This window comes from Citrus sinensis, chromosome 3, assembly GCF_022201045.2.
Source record: "Citrus sinensis cultivar Valencia sweet orange chromosome 3, DVS_A1.0, whole genome shotgun sequence".
In the NCBI taxonomy this organism is placed as follows: Eukaryota; Viridiplantae; Streptophyta; class Magnoliopsida; order Sapindales; family Rutaceae; genus Citrus; species Citrus sinensis.
In genome coordinates this window covers 25,874,689-25,899,476 of record NC_068558.1, presented here as the reverse complement: position 1 = coordinate 25,899,476, position 24,788 = coordinate 25,874,689, and the positions used below count along the sequence as shown (strand labels likewise).

Genomic DNA, 24,788 nt, shown 5'->3' with positions numbered 1-24,788 from the left:
TGAGGAGATGACATATTCGTGATATATAATCTTAAATCAAGATTTCATGACATATTTATGACTTATAGCTTACTGACATAAACAAATGATAAATAGATGTCATACTTGAATTTCTTTATTTTTTTAGAATTTAAAACAGTAAGTCTTTTACAATACAAGCCGATGTCGTTTGCTAGGCATGACAGACATTTATCATGGATTGAAATGAGATCTTTTTGTAAACGGTACCGTTTAGAGTTGGTACAAGTAGTATCTAACACAACACTCGGCCAAAATATTCGATCCCTCTCATTTCAGCCCTAAACCCCCAAATTTCGTTCTTTCTTTTGTCCCTCTATCTCTCTTGTTCGCTCCCCAATTTTGCTCTCCTTTACAAAAATTTTCAATCCCTTACCCTTACTTCGCCAAAAATTTTCGCTCTCTCATTTTTCCTTGACCTTTCCTTCTGTAGCCGTCAAAACCCTAGTTCCAATTTCCAAAAGCTTTCGGTCTCTTGGCCACCACCACAATGAACTTGGCTGCACGAAGATCCAAGAGCTCCATCTCAATTCAATGTAAGTTCATTTGATAGGTTTTGTTTCCATAAGCCTTCACTCTCTCTAATCCTTTTCTTTGGACTCAATTTCAGTAGTCATGAATATGTATTTTTGTTATTTTTAATTTTTATTTTGTTTCCAAACAAAAATTGGATTTTTTAATTTTTAATTTTGCTTCGTAAACAATGCTTCAACACTTAGCAAAATACGATTGAAACCCTTCTATATCTCTTTTTTTTTTTTGGTTCTCTCTTAAGCACAAAAGAAGCTTTTTGCAGAGTTCTTATTTTTCACTCAATTGACGAAAATCCTAATCATCTACGGTCCCTGACAGCCTCATCACAACTGAAGAAAATCAATTGAACGAAGCCCATCACAGCCACCAAGCACCCATCATGAATTTACAGAAGCACTCTAACTGCCAAGCCTTTTGCACTCACACTCATCAGCCGTCATTCAACAACCCCTCATTCAGAACACCAACTGTCATTAGAGAAGAAAGAGAAGAAGGAGAAAAGGTAAGTTAATAAAAAGCCAACAGTCAATTAATTTGCAAATTAGAGTAAGGAAACGACGTCAGTAATTTTTTAATTTGTAATGTTGAATCCCTAGTCCACATTAAGTGCAATTTTGTGGACTTCTTGTTATGGTACCATCAGAACCAACTCTTTTTTCTTTTTCTTTAACTTTTTTCTATTTTAATTCATTTCCAAAAAATAAAAAAGAAAAGCTAAAGTAAAATCCCTAATAGGGTATAATACAGAGGAAAAAAAAAGTTTGATATGGTTGGATGGTCCTGATGAGAGATGGCTTAGTCTCCTTCTCATCACGCTGATATTTCCTCTCTTCAGACCTTGGTAATTAATTAATTTAATTTACATTTATTTTTTTAATTTCGAACAAGAATTTAATTTTTAAAATTTAGGCTGTAATTGAACATTTGCAATTGTTAATTGGGGAGTGCTTGCATGTCATTAGATTCGTTTTTCATTTAGCTTTTTGTACTTTGAACTAGCTTTGTGTTTGGTTACTTAGAAATTTTACGAAGATGAAAAATTATATTCTTTAAGAATCCTAAATCTATGTGGAAATTAAGATTTTTTTTAAAACAATTTCAAATTCAATCACTAATTTGTTAGAATCACATTTATAATTTTATTTTCTTAATTTGTTATAAGCAACTGATATATTCTTTTTTGAGTTATTAGTTGAAGCTTTATTGAGTTGCAACATTTTTTTCCACTATCTTTTTTCTTATATTTCATATGGAAAGCCCATAGATTCAGTGATTCCAATCCATATTGTTACCAATGCTTCTTAACTTCCTGCTGAATTCTTGGAACCATTTTCTGATAGGCAATTGGTCATTGGTCTTGACTGTGAGGGAGTTGACAATTATCGCCATGGAAGTCTTGTATGATGCAGGTATAATGTGTTTTGTTGTCCTATTTGATCCATCTACTATATGTGCTAAATGAAATACATCTTTATGTTTGTTGTGTTTTAATAGGAATGAACCAAACCCTATCTACTATATGTATGTGAATTTGATTACTGAGAAAATTTATAAACTTAAGCTTTGTGATTTTTGGCAGCTAGCATTTCCAGAAGCTATATACCTGGTTGACGCCATTCAGGGTGGGGAGATAATTGGGAAAGCCTGTAAGCCTACACTTAAGTCTAGTTACATCACAAAAGTTATTCACGATTGCAAACGAGATAGTGAGGTCTCTTATTGAATTTGTTTACTTCTGCATCATGGCATATATGATATGCTTGACAGTATGTTATTTTTGTTTTTGTAGGCATTATATTTTCAATATGGCATTAAGTTGCACTTGCACAATGTTTGGACGCCTAATTAAATATCCTTCATAACCTACTGAAAACTATTGCAAGATTGTGTGCCCTTTTAGTACTTTTTCAAGATTAAAAAAAGGTGTCCTATTTTGATTTTGTTTGGAGATATTAGCAATGGAAAACAAGTGAACTTTTGATCATGTCAAAGTTTTTGTTTTGGTTTTACCTATATGCTTAACTTACCTTCATTTATGGACAGGTCTGGATTGAATCTCTTGCACATGTTATTGGCTATGCCTATTAAACTATCATTGCTTTATTTGTTATCGGTTGGAGAGATCTTGAATATGTAGAAGGAAAATGATTTATGGAGTTATTTTGGAAACCTGATAAACTATAAATAGGCTGATGATGGGGAACGTTTACATTCAAAATCACTTTAGTTGCATTCTTGTTACCGTTGCCTTCTCACTTATTGCTTTTTCTTGAATGTTAGTTGCTTATATGACAAAATTTTAGTTGATAAGATGGGGAAACCTATTGGGTTCATGAATCCAGGTCATGTTAGCCTCAATAAAGTTGAAAATGCACTTAAAATGCATATAGCGAGGACACAAGTAATTTATGAATGCATGAATTATGTCTGAATGCTCATATAAGGTGAGGAGCTATTTCTTAAATACTTCGGTTATTTTAGGTCTGTTTTGAGTTTTAATGTTCATTTACTTGGCTATATTAGGTTGGTTTGAGAGTGAATTTTGATATGTCGTATATAATGTATAATTGTTTTGGGTTGAGCTTGTAATTATGTTGGATTAGATTGGTTTGGTTTAGGTGCTTCGTTCATGGAACACTGCCTTTCTGGAAATTTTGAATGTAATGATAGTATGACACTACATTTAGTTTAATTGAACATTGCATATAGTTTAATTACTAGAAGTGTGAACTAGTGGGATTTGGTTTGGTTTATTTGATGCTCTCCAAAATTTCACTTGCATTTGGTTCTGTTGCATATGTTAACTATCATATTGTGTTTGGTTTTGTGGCAATTCATGGCAGTTTGGTCTGTTCTTAATGTTGATTTAAGATTTGTTCTTTTTGTGTCTATGTCAACTCGAGGTGCTTTAATTAGCTGGTGTTGCTGGTTTATTCAGATGGTTGACTCAGGCATTGTTGCTGGTTAATTTAGATGGTTGACTCAAGATTGTTTATTTAAGAATTGTAATTGTAATGTTAGGAACCAAATTAAAAATTAATCAAGTATTCATTTAACTATAATTGTTGTAGTTATTTTATTTCATAATTGAATTTTACTCTATAAAACCTGTGAATGGGTTTAAGAATATATATACTCTAGTTATATAATAATTTAAAGAATATATTTCAATTCTCGTAAAAAAAATATAAACAAAATTGATGCCAATTTCAATAATTCCTGCCAAATAATTAAAATATATTTTATTTACTGCTAAAATTTCACATACTAAAATTTCATTTATTCCCGTCAGATTGAATAAAAATAATTTTAAGGAATTAATATTTAATTAAAATAATTATATAATTTTATTATTCCAATTAAATATGTCATTTTTATATGACAGATAATAATCATGATTGAGAAGTGTTTATGACAGAAATTAATCATGCGTGAAAATTTTTCATTAAAGTTACAATGATAGAATTGTGACATATAATATGTCATGCATAACATGACATATAAAAATAGTCATCTTATTTTCTTGACACCGGAATCAATGACGGTCGTTCAACTGTCATGCCATAGGGCAGACGACGGGTAATAACCGTCATAAAGGCCCTTTTTTTGTAGTAGTGTCAATGTGTATATAACCCATTGAATTAACATTATTGAACATTACCTAGTACTTCCTCAGCTGTAAGCCTTTGCTTTGGGCAGGATTAAGCATCTTCTTCACAAGGTCCTTTGCATTTTCGGAAACTTTGGGCTAGGGGTCCCTCTTAAAATCAATCACTGAGCGAATAATTGCCTGTGCTACACCTTGCTCAGTTTCTGTATTGAACACATAAAGATTTTATGTAAAGTCAGTGCAAAATTCAAAACATGAGATTTATGCTTGAAAATATATGTGTTAAACACCAACAACAGTAAAGTGAGATGCTTAAAAGGTACTCAGACTATTCTTCCAACTCTCAAAGCACTCATTAAGAAGGTACTCATGCTTAAAAGAATTGTCAACGGAATTAAGAAGCGGTAGCGAGCTGACTAAAGAGATCGAAAATACGCATTTGGAAAGTAAAATAAATTGAACAAAGCTTGAAAATTTGAAAAAACACCCAGAAATTTGAACAATTTACAAAACAAGAATCATCAAAACCTAAATTTAGCAAAGCTTGAAAATTAAAAACTAAAACAAACAAGAACATCGAAATCACACAAGCTAAACCTAAATAGCGCAAACAAATCAAAGCTTGAAATTATGAAAACACAATCGAAATCACGGCATCATGGATTCACATAAGCGACAAGAAACAACATGAAAACGAGAAATTGGACCTGAGGAGTGGCTAAGAGGCTACTATTGAAGAAGCACTTGCTGCACCAAAGCTTGTTGCTGCTGCTGATGCTGCTTCAACCTCTGGTACTGCATTTTCCTTCAAACTCGAAGGATTTGTAACCTGTTTGTCGAAGGATTTATAAATTGATTGGTTCCCGAGAAAATTTCATTAATATTTCTCGAGAATATGAAAGAAAAGACAAAAACGAAGAAAATGAGAGAGCGGCGAGAGAAGCAGCGTTTTATTTTCTAAGTGTGTATTCGTTTAACACTTATGAAAAAAAAGGAAGAAAGAAAGTTGAAAGTACCCAAAACTGTACAGTTTGCCAGCATTTTCTTTTCTTTTTTTAATTATTAAAAAGCACCTTTTATTTTTTAAATAAAATAATATATAAAATTTGGGTCAAATAGGGTCAAAGTAATTTTTCTATCACAGTTTTTTGATAGATTAAATTTCTATCACGTTTCTATTATAAGTTCGTGATAAATGATAATCCTATCATAAAGCCATCATAAATTCATGATAGAAAATATTTCTATCACAAGACCATCATTAATTTATGATAGATTGAAAATTATGTCACAAGTATATCATAATTTTATAATATACTCAGAATCTGTCATAAATTGTCTGTCATCTATTAGTAGTTTTTTTGTAGTGTGTCATATGAGACTGTTGACACAAGTAACTTCGATATTATTAGATTTTTAACTTAAAATGTTGGATTAAAGAAACCTTACACATTAAACTTACAATTGAAATATTAGGCGTAGAACTTGAAATGTTAACTTGATACGTATATCAAGAAGCACCTATTAGTTTAGTTCTCATCTCAATATTCAATTGGCTTGTGGGGATAAAATTCTCTCAAATTAGAGAGTAAAGAAATGCCACTTTGAACTTGGACTTAATGAACTAGCTTGATGTAGAGGGTAGCTAGGTTTAGTAAACTTATTCCAATGTCCTCCCTGAGAATGAAGAATTGAAAATAAGTTAAAAACATTTTTATATAAATCTTATTTAGTATGTCTTTCTTTTTATGTCTATTTTTTTTTATGCATGTAGCTGAAGGCTGAAGGATCATGAAAATTAATGGGACAGCATAAATGATATTTAATAAAGAAACAAAATTGTTTATTAAAGTTCAGCTTCCTCTGTTCTTATTCCTTTTTTTTTCAAAAAAAAATTATGCTAAATAATTAGAAATTTATGTGTTATGCACGTAGCAGCATAAGGTCAACCATTGATAGGTACAAGAAGGCATGTTCGGATAATTCAAATTCTGGCACTGTTACTGAGATCAATGCTCAGGTAAGTAATTCATTAATTTAAGCTATAAATTCAGGTATATATTATTATGAAAAGGTGAAAAAAATGAAAAAAAAAAACTAACTAATTACCATTTGTTATCACATAGCTAGCATTGAAATATAAAGTTCCCAAAAAACATTTAACTTCTCCCATTACATGTGACCCATGGAAACAGTACTATCAGCAGAAATCAGCAAAGCTGCGGCAGCAAATTCAAATGTTACAGAATTCTAACAGGTATTTTCAATTATTTCATCAACAATCATTTTCATATTAAGCGTAGTTATTAATTAATTATGCCAAAATATACAATTTCAATTGGTTATCTCACTCTTGACTCTTCATATACGCATTTGATGGGTGATTCTCTGAGTTCTTTAACTGTAAAGGAGCTTAAGTAACTGGAGAACAGGCTTGAGCGAGGCATCACTAGGATCAGGTCAAAGAAGGCATGAAATCAACAAAAAATAATAATTGAATTTGAACAATACACCATTGTTTTGCAATAATACGTTGCATAAACATTATCGTTATAGGTTTAGTACATGTAATTTATGTCATTTTGTAAATAATTTGTTGCTTTGTGTGTTTCTTGTTTTATGCAACAGCATGAAATGCTGCTAGCTAAAATTGAGTTCTTGTAGAAAAAGGGTAATAATTAAAATTTATTTAAATTTTGTTTAGCCTTTTTCATTTTCTTCCAAGCTTTTATGAAACTATTCAACATTTTCATTTTCATAGGAGATTGAGCTAGACAATGAAAGTGTGTGTCTCCGATCAAAGGTATGCTAATCAGTCCTTCGTATGTATAATGCATTTGTCTCACCCTCTCCCAAAATTTCTGAACGTTATTAAAATTTCATGGTTTCTGAACTCAGATAGCAGAAATAGAAAGGTTTTAGCAAGCAAACATGGTGACTGGGCAAGAGCTGAATGCAATCTGTTAAGGAAGCTCATGCTGCAGTAAAAGGAGCAGCTCAATTAGCACGTGTGAATCAAAACAGAAATCAGCAGAGTCTGTTAAGAAGCTTTGCCAGCTCAGCAAGTTTGTTGTAGCATGCTTTTCATTCTGTTTTGTAGTTAAGCTTACTTAATTAGTTTAGCTCTCTTATCTTAGCTTAGTATATAAACTAATGTAGATTCACTTGTGATTGTTATCGAGAATTGAAATGAAATAAAACTTCAGAATATTCTTTTCATTTTCTTAGTTCCCAAATACATTTTACAGTTGCAAATTTAACTTTCAAACATGGTATCAGAGCCAAACAGAGCAAGCTCTAGTAATCAACAAATGAATTCCATAAATATAATCGCAGCAAATATAAGTCAGATCAATTTCTCATTTAACACTCCGATCAAGTTAGATAGATCCAATTATCTGCTTTGGCGATCACAAGTGCTAGCATCGATCAGAGGAAATCGATTGGAAGGCTTCATAGATGGAACCAAACCAGCACCAGAAGAAAAATTACTACTCCCTTGAGCTGATGGATCTGCTCAAGAAATCGATAATCCAAAATATCAAAATTGGAGATCACAGGATCAAACCTTACTTGGATGGCTGTTATCAGCAATTAATTAAGGTAATCTTAGTCTTGTTATTAATTGTGTAAGCTCGTTTGATGCATGGAGAACCTCAAAGAAGAAGTTTGGAGTTCAATCTGAAGTTAGAGTACTTCAGCTTAGATATGAGTTGAATATAATAAAGAAAGAGGCATTAAGAATTGAAGATTACTGTATTAAGATGAAATCTATAGCTGATACACTTGCTAGTGCTGGTAGTCCAATAACAGAGAAAGATATGATGTTAACAATGTTAAATGGATTAGGATCAGGCTATCGTGATATAGCAACTTTCATAACTGGTTCTAAAATGGAATTTGATGATGCTTATGCATTGTTGTTAACACATGAAACCAGACTTGAACAAGAACAGGATGATAAGAATATGTTTAATGCAAACTATGCCTATGCTAATACATGTTATCCTAGAGCTTTCTATGGTCAAGCTAGAGGTAATTTCAGAAGAGGTGGATATGTTTGTGGTAGTTTTGGTAATATTGGTAGTAGAACTCATGGTTTTGGAAGAGGAAATTTTGGTCCACAAAGAATGTTTAATGGAAGCTTCAGGAGTGGAAATGGCAGAGGACAATTTTCTGGTCAAAATACTGCTCATAATTTTTCCTCTCAACCACCAAGAAATATGATTCCATTCACTAGAAATGGATTTGTTGGAATGAATGGATCAACAAGATCTACTGGAACCATAGAAGAAACTAATTGTCAGATCTGTTTCAAAATTGGTCATACAGCTGACATCTGCTGGCATAGATTTATAGAAGACTATACTCCTACTTCAAGAAATTTTAGTAAGGGAAAAGGACCAAGATCTGTATACTTTGCTAACTTTGATAGTTTCAACTCACATCCCAGCTGTGAAGAATATGATGGTTTCAATTATATGCCACAAAATTTTCATCCCACTTCTGGAGCTTATCTTTATCCTGGAGTTGATTCTTACAATTCTGGAGCTGTGTATATGGTAAATTTTGAAGGAGTTGCTGATGATGGTTGGTATTTGGATAGTGGAGCCACTCACCACTTAACAAATAATATGGAAAATCTGCAGCTCAGAGAGGAGTATAAAGGTAATGATCAGCTCATCATTGGTAATGGTAAAGGACTATCTATCTCTCATGTTGGACATGCTTTCCTGTCATTTAGAGCTTCAAACTGTCATTCTTTACATCATGTTATAACACTTAAAGACATGTTGTTTGTTCCTTCAATCACTAAAAATTTGTTAAGTATTTCTAAACTCACCTCTGATAATTCTCTCTCTGTTGAATTCTGTGGAAATATTTTTTTTGTAAAGGACATGAAGGGACAAGTTCTTCTGCAGAGCCTTGCTGAGAAAGGTCTCTACAATCTGCTATTGAAACCTAAGCCTCTGTCTTTATCACCTGCATCTCATCTATCACAATCTCAGATAAATAAACCAGTCTCTATACTGTCAGTCTCAAATGTGTCTTCTATTCATCAAAATTGTAGTGCTTTTACTACAACTTGTAATAACTCATTTTCAAATGATTGTAATAAAAAACCTGATGATCTGACCTTATTGCATAGAAGGTTTGGTCATCCAAATTCAGCAATTTTAATGCTTTTGCTTAAGTCTTGTAAGCAATTTAAAGTCTCTTCTAAAGCTATTTCATCTTCTCTATGTGATGCTTGTCAATTAGGAAAGACTCATAAACAACATTTTTCCATCACTGAAACTAAAAGTACACAAGTACTGGAACTGATATATATTGATATTTGGGGGCCTTCACCTACTGTTTCTAAGGGTGGATACAAATATTATATTAGTTTTGTGGATGACTACAGTAGATACACTTGGGTTTATCCTCTCAAGCTTAAGTCAGATGCTTTTGCAATCTTTAAACTCTTTAAACTCCAAGTAGAAAACCAGTTCAGTACTAAAGTCAAGATGTTGCAATCTGACTGGGGGGGGGGTGGAATATAGAGTGTTCACTGATTTCTTAAATCAAAATGGGATCATATTTCGACATTCATGTCCATATACTCACCACCAAAATGGTTTGGTTGAGAGGAAGCATAGACGTACAGTAGAATTGGGATTGACATTATTAGCTCAAGCTAATATGCCCTTTAGATTTTAGTGGGATGCTATTCACACTGCAGTTTATCATATAAATAGATTGCCTACCCATATGCTAAAGTTTGTCTCCTTATGAAAAATTATTCAAACACAAACCAAATTACAGCTTCTTAAAATGTTTTGGTTGCCTTTGTTATCCATATTTGAGGGATTTTAACAAGCATAAGTTTGATTTTCATACAAGAAAGTGCATCTTTATTGGATACAACCCATCTCATAAAGGTTACAAATGTTTGATAAGTTCAGGAAAGGTTCACATGCTTAGACATGTGGTTTTTTATGAAACTATATTTCCTTACTTAACCAACAACACCTTTTCTTCTTTTGAAAACATATTCTCATATGAGATTCCAGTGTCATCCTTTACTCAGCAACAGATTTTTCATTTATCAACACTTTCTACATCTGATAGCAGTCTTGAAGAAAATTTCTCAGCAAACTCAGCAAGAAATGAACAGGTATCTTCATCATCTTTACATACAAACATTTTACATCATGAGATACCTAATCATTCTTTGACAGAATCTTCATCACCTCACATATCTTCTCAAAATTTAGAATCAATTCAGCCACAATTTGAACCACAAATTACCATTCAACAATCACCATCTTAACATATTCCTGATGCCTTAAACACAAGTTTGACTCAGAAACCTTCTCACAAAATGATTACCAGATCCAAATCTGGTATCTTTAAACCAAAATTATATACAGCAGCTTTAGTTAATAAAGAACCTAATACAGTTCAAGAAGCTCTCAGTGATCAGAACTAGCATCAAGCCATGAGAGATGAGTATGAAGCTTTAATCAGAAATCAGACTTGGTCATTAGTTCTATCTTCAACTTAACACAAAGTTGTAGGCAACAAGTGGGTGTTTAGAGTTAAACAAAACAGTGATGGAAGCATAACTAAGTATAAAGCTCGGTTAGTGGCAAAAGGTTTTCAACAAACAGAGGGTGTGGATTACTTTGAAACATTCAGTCCTGTTGTGAAATCTTCTACAGTGAGAATTATGTTGAGTTTAACTGCAATGCATAAATGGAAAATTAGACAAGTGGATGTAAGTAATGCATTTTTAAATGGGGAGTTGACTGAAGATGTTTATATGTGTCAACCTGAGAGGTTTATTGATCTGCAGAAGCCTAGCTATGTATGCAAATTAAAGAAGGCTTTATATGGTTTAAAACAAGCTCCAAGAGCTTAGTATGATAAGCTGAGAGATAGTCTACTTACCAAGTGGGGATTCAGAAAATCAAGAGCTGATACATCCTTGTTCTGTAAAGGAAAGCAGGGCTCAATAATCTTTGTTTTGATATATGTTGATGATATATTGATCATAGGTCCTAATAGTGCTGAATTGGAGCAATTTATCTTGGAATTTAGTAAAGTGTTTACTCTGAATGACTTGGGGAAACTGTCATATTTTCTTGGTATCGAAGTTTCTTATGTTGCGGAGGACATTTACTGTCTCAGAGAAAATATATCAGGGATTTGTTGAGTAAAGCTGATATGTTAGAGTGTAAAAGGTGTGACACTCCAATGGTGACAGGAGTAAAGCTTCATAAAGAAGCTAAGGGTAATTTAGGTCAGTATGTTGAAGATCCTACTAGTTACAGAAGTCTTGTTGGAGGGTTACAGTAGTTAGTTCTAACAAGACTAGAAATAGCTTATGCAGTACACAAGCTAAGCCAGTATGTGTTAGCTCCTACACTTCAACATATCATTGCCTGCAAAAGAGTTCTTAGGTATCTAAAAGAGACTGAAGATTATGGTTTAAAGTTTTCAACAGAAGGAGAAATGAAGCTCTCAGGTTACACTGATGCAGATTGAGCTTGTGACATTGACGATAGGAAATCAACAGGTGCTTATTGCATTTATTTTGGAAGTAACTTGATCTCTTGGTCATCCAAGAAACAGTCAGTGGTTGCTAGGTCCAGTGCAGAGAGTGAGTACAGAGCCCTTGCAGCTGCAAGTGCAGAAATCTCATGGATTCAATCATTATTTGGTGAACTTGGCATTGAATGTTTTTCTCTTCCCACGATCTGGTGTGATAATGTCAGTGCAATAGAACAAGCTAAGAATCTTTTCTATCATTCAAGAACAAAACATATTGAACTAGACATGCACTTCATTAGAGATAAAGTCTTAGCGAAAGAACTGGAAATCAGATACATTCCCAGTGAAGAGCAGATTGCAGACATCTTGACTAAGCCCCTCACTTTTATTCATTTCAATTATTCTCGAGCCAAACTCAATGTGCAAACATGCCCCTTGAGTTTGAGGGGGGATGTTAAGGAAGCTCATGCTGCAGTCAAAGGAGCAGCTCAGTTAGCACGTGTGAATCAAAGCAGAAGCTTTGCCAGCTCAGCAAGCACTACTACAAAAATGACCTTTACTGACACTTAGTTTCTGACATTTTGTAAAAAGTATCAGTAATTGTATGCATATGCACCATTTTCCGCTTTTAACAAATAAGTATCACAAATTACTGATATCAGTGTGTCAGTAAATTAAGTATCAAAAACCACTGGCACTGAAGTATCAGAGGTTAAAAAAAAAATTACTATGATTTGTAAATCTTCCGACTCGAACCAAAGACTTTTAAAATTTAAAGTTTTTACATTTGAACCAAAGACCACATGACCTACAGATTCAAGATACAAGTATTTTTTAAAAAAATTAAAAACAAAAATATAATAGCAAAAGTAAAATCCCTAATCTCTTTCCCTCATTTCATCATATTGTCAATCGAAAACAAAACAAATCACTACCACGCCGCCGACATACCCAAAATCTCTTTCGCCACTTTCATCACCACTCTCGACTAGCCACTGCCGTCATCTCCGATGCACCAAAGTCTGTTCTCTATATTTTTGTCTCTTTTGTTGTCGTCATCTCCTATCATAGCTCGTGCACCAAAGTTGGAAACCCACTGTCGTAACTTATGATTTTTGACCGTCACCGGTAACTAATCCACTGCGATCATCACCAATAGGCCGTAACTACTTCCAGTTATCATCAATACTTAGCCGTTCGTCACCGGTAATAACTTCTCAGCCTCTGTCAGCCGCTCCGTCACTGTCGCACTGCCTCAATCTCCGTCGTCGCTGCTATACCACCACAATCTCTGTTTAAGGTAACCTTAAATGGATAAATAGAGCATGAAGAAAAGAGATAATGGACCTAAGTGTCCTGTGACCAGTAAGAGAAATCAACGGGTATCCATGCCTTTTTTGTTTTGTATAGAGAATTCTTTAAAATTGCTCTACTAAATGTCATGTACTTCTTACTGAAACTAACTGCTTCTACATATGATTTTATAACAAACTTTTAAGATCAATTAACATTGTGGCTTTAGGTTCCTTAAAGCCACAATTGATTTTAGATCTATTGATTTTATTTTAAATTTTGTTTTTATCATAAATGAGCAGCTGATTTTTTTTCTGGAATAGAAATTGCAAGAGAGTTGACAATACAAGGCAAACAACCTTTGTCAGATACCATACATTGAATCCTTTGGCCCCGAATAAATTGCTTATCTGGGTGGTATGTTAAGACTTTTTGTTCTTTCTTCATTTAAATTGATCCATTTTATCTCTTTGCATATGAAAGAAAACAGAGATGTTGTTTGGTTGCTGAGAAAATAGCTCAGAGAAAGAGATGTTTTTGGAATCTGTACATTACACTGGAAACTAAGCAGGGCAGTGCCCTTACCATTCGCTGTAATATAATTACTCTTCTTCATGATTCAATTAACTAGAATGAGATTCTCATAAAGTTAAGTGGAGTGCTATGGATAGCAGTAAAATTAGACTGCTTTTTTCTTCTTTTTTTCTCCTCACTGGATGAGAAGTTGGTTAAGCCAACTCTACTGCATATAAAATTATTTGAGAAATGAAATCTTCAGCCAGGATACTGCTAGGAGTATTAGGGAAACAACCTTTTGGGCAGCAAAGAAATAATTAACTATGCGATTAGTTTAATAGTAATCATTGATTACCTTCAGAAATCAAACCTCATGTTTAAGTGGCTGGAAGAAGTATAATACACTTAATGCTTTTCTTTTCCCCTATGTAGCCGGAAGAGCATATCTTTATTTTTGATAACTATGATCATACCTCTAACTGCGTGCATTGGTATCATAATTTTGACTGAGGTTGCTGGTTTTGTCAACTTGTAGACCTGCTTCTTCTGCGAATTTGGGCACTCAGTGGTTTGTGCGGACTATCTTACACTTTGAAAGTGGTTTGCGCTGACCAGCTTACACTTTGAAAGGGGTGCATCATGGTATGCAGTTTTCTTGTTTGTTTAAATGATATGCCTTTACAATTATTAAAGGATTTGCTTCTGCATCATTCTTTATTTGAGAAATATATGTCAAATAAACATGAGCTTACAAATTTTGCATGTTTGTATCTCTACTCCAACTAAATAGTTTTCACAGCCAAAATTTATTAGTGCGTGAGTGCTAAACTTGTGTTCATATAAAAAGTTGAATGGTTAAATACTTAAATAGAATTATTCAATTATTCTTTTTTTATTTGACATTATTCTCATTTCTTCATTTTAAAAGTTGCGTTTTGCATGCAAAACTTCGTTGATAGTTGTGTCAAATTGTCACTGTACTTAAGCCTAAATATTTGTTTGCTTCAACCTAATAGCCAAAAATTAGAACTCCATGATCACCAGCATGGCAAATCTAGTGGCTCACACAACCACCAGAATCCCACTCTCTTCATTGACCAAACATGAAAAACAAAAAAACTTATAAGGCCATTAAAGAATATGAAGACATTTTTTTTTATTTTAAGTCTTAATTTTTATTAGTTACTTCACTTATGAATTAGCTCGACTTATTAAAAGCCACTAAGGCCCGTCTTACTGCACATCACTCACTTACGATTTAAGAGAGGTTAATGACAGCGATAAAAAAAGTGGTAGCTAGATTCTTTTTAAAAATTTTTGTCTCTCTCTATATTAATTAACTGATGAACATTTAATGATTGGCACACTGCGTATTGTTGGAGAGATTATGTGAATAACCATGAGATGTACAAAACAATTATATGGATTAATTGCGAGGTTGTTATTAGTGGGGATATGTTACAATATTGTTGCTTGTATGTCATGAAAGAGCTTTTGCGACTTCATAATCAATGGGCTACATATGTTGCCAAGTTAATTATAGCCCAAAATCACAAGGTAATATATGAGTAATTTATGATGATTTTTTCTTCCAAATATCCAAGATTTATTATTTGTTGTGTACTAATTGATTTTATGTACTTGTAGGTGGGAAAAAAATGAAGCCACATATGGATATTTATTGACACTCTTGTGCTTCTTTTTGTCCGTTAATGTTTGTTGAAACTTAATTTAGTACTTTATTGTCTAGAACTTGTCGAAAGCTTAATTTGATACTTATGTTTTTCTTTTCCAAACAGTGGTGTAGTTGAATTACATTAATTTAAATTATGTATTTGGAATGTTTGTTATGTGAATTGTGCTGTGAGATTTGGTATATTTAATATATTTTGAGTTTTCTTTTGATTGTAGAAAAAAAATATAATTAAAATAAAAATATACTATTAACAAAAGCAGCATAACATCAATAAATACTGACACTAAATATTTTAAAATGACATTAATAATATTTTACGTTAATGAATTAATGTGCTCCTGATACTGTAGTCACATTAATCATTGACATGTAAATAATATCATCAAACACTGATACCATCGTGTCATTATTTTAGTGATACTATTGTGACAAAAATTATTGACACAAAAATCACTGACACTAATTTTCAGTGTCAGTGTGTTTTGGCTGGAGCATTATTGACACAATTAACAAGTGTCAGGAAAAGTAATTACTAACACTAATTTAGTATCAGTAAAGCCCATTTTTCTAGTAGTGAAGTTTGTTGTAGCATGCTTTTCATTCTGTTTTGTAGTTAAGCTTAATTAGTTTAGCTCAACTTAATTAGTTTAGCTCTCTTATCTTAGCTTAGTATATAAACTAATGTAGATTCACTTGTGATTGTTATCGAGAATTGAAATGAAATAAAACTTTAGAATATTCTTTTCATTTTCTTAGTTCCCAAACACATTTTACAGTTGCAAATTTAACTTTCAAACACAATCCATGCATTAGCTTCTCGGAATTTCTTCAGTCCTGCTATCATCGAGGGTGGTGGCACCGCTTACTGTCAACCGGACAAGAAGATACTCCATCTCGGGTAAATAATTCTTCTATCACATCTCATTTCTACGTGCTCGTGTTGCACGTGCATCAACATTTTCTCCCATTTGTAGGTAAGCTAGACACTGGAGATCAAGCTTATGGCATCTCAGCACGAGATCTATGTTCAAACTATGATTATCTAATGAATTTGTTTGCTACTTGATACCTATTTTTGAAACCAGCAATATATGAAACTGGATCAGTTTATGTGTAACCTAATTACTTACGCTGAATTAAAACTGGCTGCTTCTCTTTGGGGGACCAGTTGCTACGCTAAACTTAATATCTATATAACTGATGCTGGATGATGTTGAAGGATTTTCATTACCTATAAATTAAATACAGATTGTGTCATATATGTATAAATAAATACTGTACTTGATAAGTCTAGGCTATGGAGCTAGTTGAAGTTTGGCGTGAATCAAAGAAGGGTCATAAGTTTGGTGGTTTATTGCAAGTCTCTTGGACATTAGGATTACTCTATTAGTCTGTTTGAAATTTTTGCGAAAGTCATGATTGTTAGAAGGGCATATCTTGGGTTGTGTCTGCTACAAATGTGAAAACAATATAGCGTTCGTTAAGAGCTCAATGAGGAGAAAAGGAATCACATCTCTTTGGATTCACCGTGTAAGAAAAGATTCAAGACGGCTCCATAAAAGAAACTTCATTTGATGTCAATATAGTTTTTCCATATAATACTATCTTAAGACCGTACTCGAGACTGGACAGTGAACATTTACATAATACAGGCTATAAGCTTCTTGACTGTAGTAAAACACTCAGAATAAATGCGGTATGAAGTTCAAATATTATCTGAAAAGGAAGAGGAGACAGAAAAAATATACTTTAGGTGATTTTCACGCCAATGGCACAGAGAACCTGCAGGTGACTAGGTCAAAGAATGGGACACGGCGGTTGCGGAACTCGGTTACGGAGCTCCTGAGTCTCCCTCTGAGATCTTTCAAGTTTCTCTCTAAGCTTAAAAATTTCTTCATTTGACTTCATTTGAGCTAATTGTGCAGCCCCTTCTGCCTTTAATCGAGCAAGATGCTCCTCTGCCAATTGCTGTTCGAGCCTAGTTGTTGTCTCTTTGAGCTTAGACTCAACCTATCAAAAAAGCATCAATATCAGCCAGAAAACATGCCACTAAGCCCTGGAGTTGCTGCATAATACAAAAAAAGATTGGGTAGTGGTAATATAAAACTCCAACTTAAGAGAAGAAAATTCTTAAGTGTTAATTTAGTTTAATCCAATTGCAAAGGGAGTTGCTAAGTTCACCATACTTGGCAAAACTTTCTTACTTCAATCAATTCCACTCCCTCAATCATCGATAAATGGTAGAAACAAAAGGTTAAAAAAATAAACAAATAAACCCAAAATATAAAATATTAAAGAATCTACTAACTTTTTCATTTTGCCACACTCCAGGAATGTGGAGTGTAAAACTTCTTAGCACCCAAGAAATATAGTCATTGCACAGAATGTTACAGCAACTCCAAAATAGAATGTGACATAACTTGCTTATAACATTTCAATTGTTCCCACAGACTCAGGAGTGCAGAATTCCTAGTAACAAAACAGGATCCAAAGTATTACAAGAAATGTTCTTATTATTGATCACTAAACAAGTGCAGAATCCATTCTTAAGAGCAAGTCATGATGAGTAAACCACCTACAGCTACCAACATAGAGTAACACACTTAATTTCATCAAGAAACAAAACAGCACAGGGCAGTCAAACAATATTCAAGGTAAGAACAACATGGTACAGCCTTCAAAACACAATCAGTGAACAGATAATAACAGATTTGTCCCCATCAACTAGCAAGATAAAGCCTCTTTTCAGATGGCAATCTCCAACAATCTCGGGGTAAGGACAGAGCGGCAATCTTTACCACCTCCAAGTCTCATGATTTAGAATATCATTACATAGTTTGAGAAATGATAATATCTAGGTATCTGCACGCTTTATAGGCATTTTTTAATTACACAGTTTTAAAAATGATTACCGAATCTTAGAAATGAACACATATGCATGTCATATTTTGATGTCAAAATGAGGAGCATAAAAAGTACCATCTCAGTAGTTCGTTTGAGTTGATCTTCATTTGATTTGTGCATCTGCTCCTTCAGCTCTGAAATTTCTCGTTTTGAATATCCCTTGAGAGAATCAACCTCAACTTGGGTATCACGGAGTTTAGTAGCCTCTTTCTGAGTAGAAAAAAAGAAGAAGAGACATTGTCATCACATATTCAGAAAGAAGCAGCAGAGAAGTCTATTACGATAGTAATGAAGTCACCTTCAACTCAGCAAAGATTTCGTTTGTATATGGCTGCCCACCATTCTGCAGGATGACAAAGTTAACAAGAGAAAGAAGCTTCCGAACCTGCTCAGTTCTCTTGGCCGCATCCTTAGTCTTGTTATCAAAAAGCACGCACCTATTATCACATAGTTGAAGGATTTCCTAAAATAATGGAAAATTGATCAGGAATAAAGCAAATGTTAGCCCCTTTCGTAAGCATTGATAAACCAATCAAACACTTATAGTCTCTAAAAGTTTGAAGATATTGATCCGACAAAATTTGTTTTTGTTGTGATCATTAGCACTTAATATCATGCATCCTCAAAAACTATTTAAGGGCAAGCCATAATCAAATTTTAATAATCAATTCCATTCTCCTTATGGTTTAACCTCTTATGTCCATCAAATTTAAAGATCTTAAAAGCTGATCAGCATTCCATATAACAGAAATAATAATAATAATAATAATAATAATAATAATAATAATAATAATAAAGTGATCAGGAATAAAGCAAATTGCATATTTTCGAGTGAAAAGCATTGACCCAATCAAAATTAGTGGCTACAGCTCAGTAGCTGCCTCTTCACTAGAACAAAGCATGAAAGACTGTACTATTCTCATAAACAAACTCAAGTGACCAAAGCTCAAAACTGCCAAAAGACATGATCATATTTTCTGTGGCGTCTACATAATTGACCTAATTTTGCGGCATTATAATTAAAACAATTTGATTCCTTAAAAAAAATTAGTACAATAAAAAAAAACAAAGTTCACTTCATCTTCATTTTTGTTATTTTTCTTCCAACACCTCAAAGGTTAAATCAAGTACCTCAAAGGTTAAATCAAGCATGCAGTAAAACAGAGGAACTTGATATAAATCTTTCTCAACTTCAAAAGTTTTAGGAACCAAAGTCCTCAAGTAAATGCTGAATATAGGAGATTTGCATGTTGAAACTGAAAAAATATCTCATATTGAAATTTTAGACACCAATTTTGAGGCTACGATCCACAGGGAATTTTTAAGAGAATTTTCAATCTTGTAAAGTTAGACTTGATATTTATTCAAACAATGTAATAAAATGGACCTGTATAGCAAGTCGTATCCTCCTTGGCACACTTGTAAAATCTTAAGAGTAGGATAATTTTAAGCATATAAATTAAATAGGTACATATTTTAAGAAACAAACAAATGAACACACATTAATAGAATAAGAACCAAGATTAAATGGCAGATGAAATCAGAGAATACAAATAAGAAAAGCATAAATGTTTAGCAAATGAATGAATGACTCATTCAAAGACATTAACAAACAACTAAAATTAAGTAATGCCAGCAGAAAATTACCAACCAATCACCTCTCCGCCATATCGCACATGGCAGAAGAAAACCATTGAAAATGGAGCTTTAAGATGGCCGGACTACTATAAACCTAACTAGTATTTTCAGCATGCATGTATTCATATTAAACTTCCAATAGTCCAACCTTAAAGGAGTCTAAAACTTCACAAAAGAACCAACCAAAGACAACTTGATCAAAATGACTAATGAAATTATCGAACACTCATGCAGTTCAGAAACAAACCTTTAAAGGCTTTGGACACGCACGGCCCAAATAATCTTCTAATGTTTCGTCATTATCTTCAAGTTCATCCCCTCCAGTGAAAACAACAATCATATAGTCAAAAAATTTTTTCCCGAACAAGGACTCCAAACTGTGTATTGCAGCTCCTTCCTCTTCAGAAAAACGGTTTCTAACAGAGAAAACTACAAGGACTGCATGGATCCCTTCCTTGGCCATACCAATACATTTGACAATTTCCTTACTGACAAACTCAGAGCCAGCCGAAGAATCAAAAAGCCCTGCAATGTCTCATAACATCAATCTATTTACCACCACAACATCAACAAGCATGGAATGGAATATCTAGGCACCACCATTAGTAAATTACCAGGGGTATCAATGACATTAACAACTTGGCCATCTTTGAGCATGGTTCTCTGCATTTCACAAGTTTTAGTAACCCCAGACGAGCCAGCCCTCGACCTGAAGGCTCTTCTTCCGAGAATACTATTGGCCGTCGCACTTTTACCATTGCCAGTACGGCCAACTAAAACCAAATTGCGCTCCCCATTAGATGGAGAAGTAGGCTTCCAATCGACATCAATCACTCTTCCTCCCATCATAAAAAAAGATTTCAATTTACCTGCAATGCATTTAAAATATCAAACCACTTCATATTGAATTCAGTTTTTATCATTAAACAATAAGAAACAAAATTTAGTTACCATACCCTTACAATTTCACACCATTAAAACCTATATTCGTTATTACTTTAAATATTATCCAACCGAACATGAATAAATTCATAAAAAAATGTTTAAAATAAAAATCATTCAGGCCCCGACAATATAGTTAAATTTGTAATCTTAATAACAATATGATGAATTGATATATAATCAAGCACATAATCTAAACATCACAGTTAATTAAGTAATTGTGCGGATATACATTTACAAGAAAAATTAATAACCCAAAAGGGGTTGAAGCCCTCCTGGGCCTTAATTGGGTCTGCTCGTGATTATGCATTACATCAGATAAAATTTACAAAACGAGAAAAAAAAATCAAGTCTATAATCGAAAAAAAAAACTGAAACTGAGATTGAGAGGAAAAGGCGAGGGAAATTTAGAGAAAGCAAAGTATTAAAAACAACCATGAGATGATGTGATGAACTAAGATTTTACTTACTTGCGAAGAGAGGAGAGCTAAAAAGATTGTTTTGCCTATGAAGAGATGAGAAAGGGGAAGAGGCTTGACCTAAATTTTAGGATTTAAAGTATGAAAATTATAAATTGAGTAGTGAATGTACTAGAAAGTTTAAATAAAAAGTTGAGAAGTAAAGAATGCAAGAGAGTTTAAATAGAAAGTTGAGAAGAAAAGAATCTAAAAGAGTTTCAATAGAAAGTTGATAAGTAAAGAATCTAAAAGAGTTTGAAGAAAAGAATTTAAAAGAGTTTAAATAGAAAGTTGAGAAGAAAAGAATCTAAAAGGGAAATAAACATGCAATTTATCTCTTTTGCCTTTCATTATTTTGTCACTTTTATTATTAAGGAGGTTGTTAATTTTTTTCCTATTGCAACTAATATATATCACTTATTTCTTATTAATTTTATAATATTTAAAAACTCTCTCGTTGCCAAAAAATTTAAAACAAAAGAGGGGTAAATGAGTTATTTTCTTTAAAACTTATCTTGGGGCTACAATATGTGTATTCGTTATAAGAAAAATATTTAAAAATAACAAAAAGTACAAGAAAATATTTTATAATTAATTTTTTATGTATATTGAAACATATATGTTTATTTTTAGTACTTCAATTTTTTATTTTAATTTGTATTTATATAATTCATTTAATTTATAATAAATATGAATAAAAATTTATTTAAAAATAAGAATAATACTATAAAATTATACTATTAAAAAATTATTGAATATTATAAAAGCAATACTAAGGTAATTAGTGTATATTGATTTGAATAGAGGAATACTGATAGTCTCACATTATTATTATTATGGATACTCCTTTATTAAATTAACGTATTCATACTTTATAGGGGCTTTTTGGTCATTTTATATGTCAAGGCCCCTAGACTCCCCAGAAGTAATACGAAGGGAAATAGGGAATATCAATCGCCCTTTGCCCTGGGCAATGAAATATGAATCCTGTTAAGTTACCGACGCGTGTTACCCTCATAAGGAACGCCCACATGACGACATTTCCCAAGTGTAAATCTCCCATTTGGGAGTGCTCGGATGCCTCTATAAAGAAAAACACAACAGTTACGTGCGTCTAAAACTTTGCAATAAGCAACATTGCAATTTCTTTTATTCTTTATAATTGATTGACTTTTGGGCTTTTTTTTTTAATTTTATTTTAACTTGGATTTTAGTTTTTTAATAGTTACAAGCATCAAAGGGATTCACAAGCATATGAAGAATTGAAGAAGCCTGCAGATGCGTTTGAGTTTGCTAAGTTGTTGAATGGACATCTGATTGTTAATGAAAAGAATAATTTTGCTTAGCCTTTTGCTTTTACTTATCAATCCTAATTTGGTATGAATGAGTTTATGTTGTTGTAAATGAAAAGGGCACTTTTTGTTTGGTTAATTATATGTGTTATTGGCTTCTCGATTAGGTGCTTAGTTTAAGGCTATTGTTGAATATGCTCTATCTCAACGTGTTCCCAAGCCTTGTTTAAGAAAGGATAGCTGTGAAGGCACCATTTTAAAAGGTAATTTATAAAATAAAATAAAAACATAGGGTACTTTTGGGATTGAAGTGCTTGTTGGAGAATTTACAAATAAAACACAAAAAAACACACTATTTTATTTCTTCAATAACACTCCTCACCAATTACAACTCTTATTTTTCACTCTCTACACCTTAGAGATTTTGTTACTTCACTTGATGCTTAAACCAAAGGGAAGAGTGGATATTTATACATGATACAAATTAATCACAACCATTCATTTATTCAACTACTACATAAATCCTCATCATTCATTAAACCTACCACTCACCTACTTCACCAACCACACCTAACACCAATAATTCAAACTTCACCAATCATACCTACTTATGGAATCTTCCATGAGTTGGGCTTGAATTTATTCATCTTAGATCAAGTTTATGATCCAACAATGCTGTGACTTTTACTTTATTGTACACTTAAGTTGATAAATTTCAAAGTTAATTAAAAAGCACAACAATTACAAGTATACCTTTATTTTTTTTATCTTCTTGTTGTTTTTAGAAGTACTGTAGTAATAAGCTATATTTGGTTTTGATGTGGACAATAAAGACCTGGATTATCTGGAGTGCCTGAAGCTTATTGCTAAACCTTGTGAGAATCTACAAAATGCAGAAATTCAGCCAGAAAGAAAAGAAGATGAGCTATTTGGTTAGTTATTTTTAGATGAATTTGATGAATATAACCTTCTGTTCTCAGTGTGTATGTGTGTGTATAAATGTATGTAATTTAAGCTATAAAATAAATAAATTCTGGCACTATTGCTGAGATCAATACTCAGGTAAGTAATTCATTAATTTAAGCTATAAATTCAGGCTTTGTTAGGAATATCTATTATTATGAAAAGGTGAAGAAAAAACCAACTAATTATCATTTATGCTAGCATTGGATTATAAAGTTCCCAATAAAAAATTAACTTCTCCCATTACATGTGACCCATGGAAAAAGTACTATTAGCAGGAATTACAAGTATACATTGAATTTGAGCAATACACTGTTGTTTTGCAATAATACGTTGCATAAACATTATCGGTGCATGTTCAGTATATGTGATTAATATTACTTTTGAAAATAATTTGTTGCTTTAACTGTTTCCTGTTTTGTGCAACAGCATGAAATGCTGCTAGCTGAAATTGAGTTCTTCCAGAAAAGGGTAATAATTAAAATTTATTAAATCCTATTTAGCCTTTTTCGTTTTCTTCCAAGCTTTTATGGAACTCTTTAACATTTTCATTTTCATAGGAGATTGAGCTGGAAAATGAAAGCGTGTGTCTCCGATCAAAGGTATGCAAATCAGTCCTTTGTATGTATAATGCATTCGTTCTCGCCCTCTTCCAAAATTTCAGCACATTATTGAAATTTCATTGTTTCTAAAACTCAAATGGCAGCAATTGAGAGGTTTCAGCACGCAAACATGGTGACTGGACAAGAGCTGAATGCAATCCATGCATTAGCATCTCCGAATTTCTTCGGTCCTGCTATTATCGAGGGGGCTCTGCTTACTCTCACCCGGACAAGAAGATACTCCATCTAGGGTTATTAATTCTACCATCACATTTCATTTCTACGAGCTCGTGTTGCGCGTGCATCAATGTTTTCCCCCGTTTACAGGTAAGCTAGATGCTGGAGATCAAGCTTGTGGCATCTCAGTATGAGATCTACGATCAGACTATCATTATCTACTGAATGTGTGTGCTACTTGATACCTATCCTTGAAACCAGCAATATATGAAACTGGATGAGTTTATGTGTAACCTAATTACTTATGCTGACTTATCATTGGCTTCTTGACCTTGGGAGACCAGTTATTATGCTGAAACTTAATATCTATAAAACTGATGCCGTATGATGTCGAAGGATTTGTATTCTGTATAAGGTAAATAAAGATTGTGTTAGATATGCATAAATAAATATTGTACTTGATAAATCTAGGCTATGAGCTAGTTGAAGTTTGGTGTGAATCAAAGAAAGGTCATAGGATTAATCTATTAGTCCGTTTGAATTTTTGGGAAAGTCATGATTGGTAGAAGGGCATATCTTGGGTTGTATCTGCTACAAATGTGAAAA

The 24,788-nt window shown here is 33.0% G+C and overlaps 2 protein-coding genes, 1 long non-coding RNA gene and 1 pseudogene across 3 annotated transcripts in view; 2 read left to right on the top strand and 2 right to left on the bottom strand.

The window, feature by feature from the left end:
- Positions 1–24,788, bottom strand: part of LOC102619400 (immune-associated nucleotide-binding protein 9-like) — a 43,971-nt gene that overhangs the window by 14,116 nt on the left and 5,067 nt on the right. The gene's annotated exons all lie outside the window — the stretch shown is intronic.
- Positions 305–3,572, top strand: LOC127901053 (uncharacterized). Its single transcript, XR_008053026.1, has 4 exons — positions 305–554; positions 871–1,054; positions 1,893–1,961; positions 2,132–3,572. It is a non-coding gene; the product is annotated as an uncharacterized LOC127901053 (long non-coding RNA).
- On the top strand, positions 6,081–24,512 carry LOC112498247 (agamous-like MADS-box protein AGL11; annotated as a pseudogene).
- On the bottom strand, positions 16,753–21,288 carry LOC127901051 (immune-associated nucleotide-binding protein 9-like). The gene is made up of 6 exons (XM_052436945.1): positions 21,161–21,288; positions 20,363–20,617; positions 19,996–20,273; positions 18,409–18,573; positions 18,186–18,320; positions 16,753–17,216 (listed from the first exon to the last, which is right to left on the bottom strand). The coding sequence occupies exons 2-6, from the start codon at positions 20,595–20,597 to the stop codon at positions 17,004–17,006; spliced, it is 1,026 nt and encodes a 341-aa protein (XP_052292905.1). The 5' UTR covers positions 20,598–20,617; positions 21,161–21,288; the 3' UTR covers positions 16,753–17,003.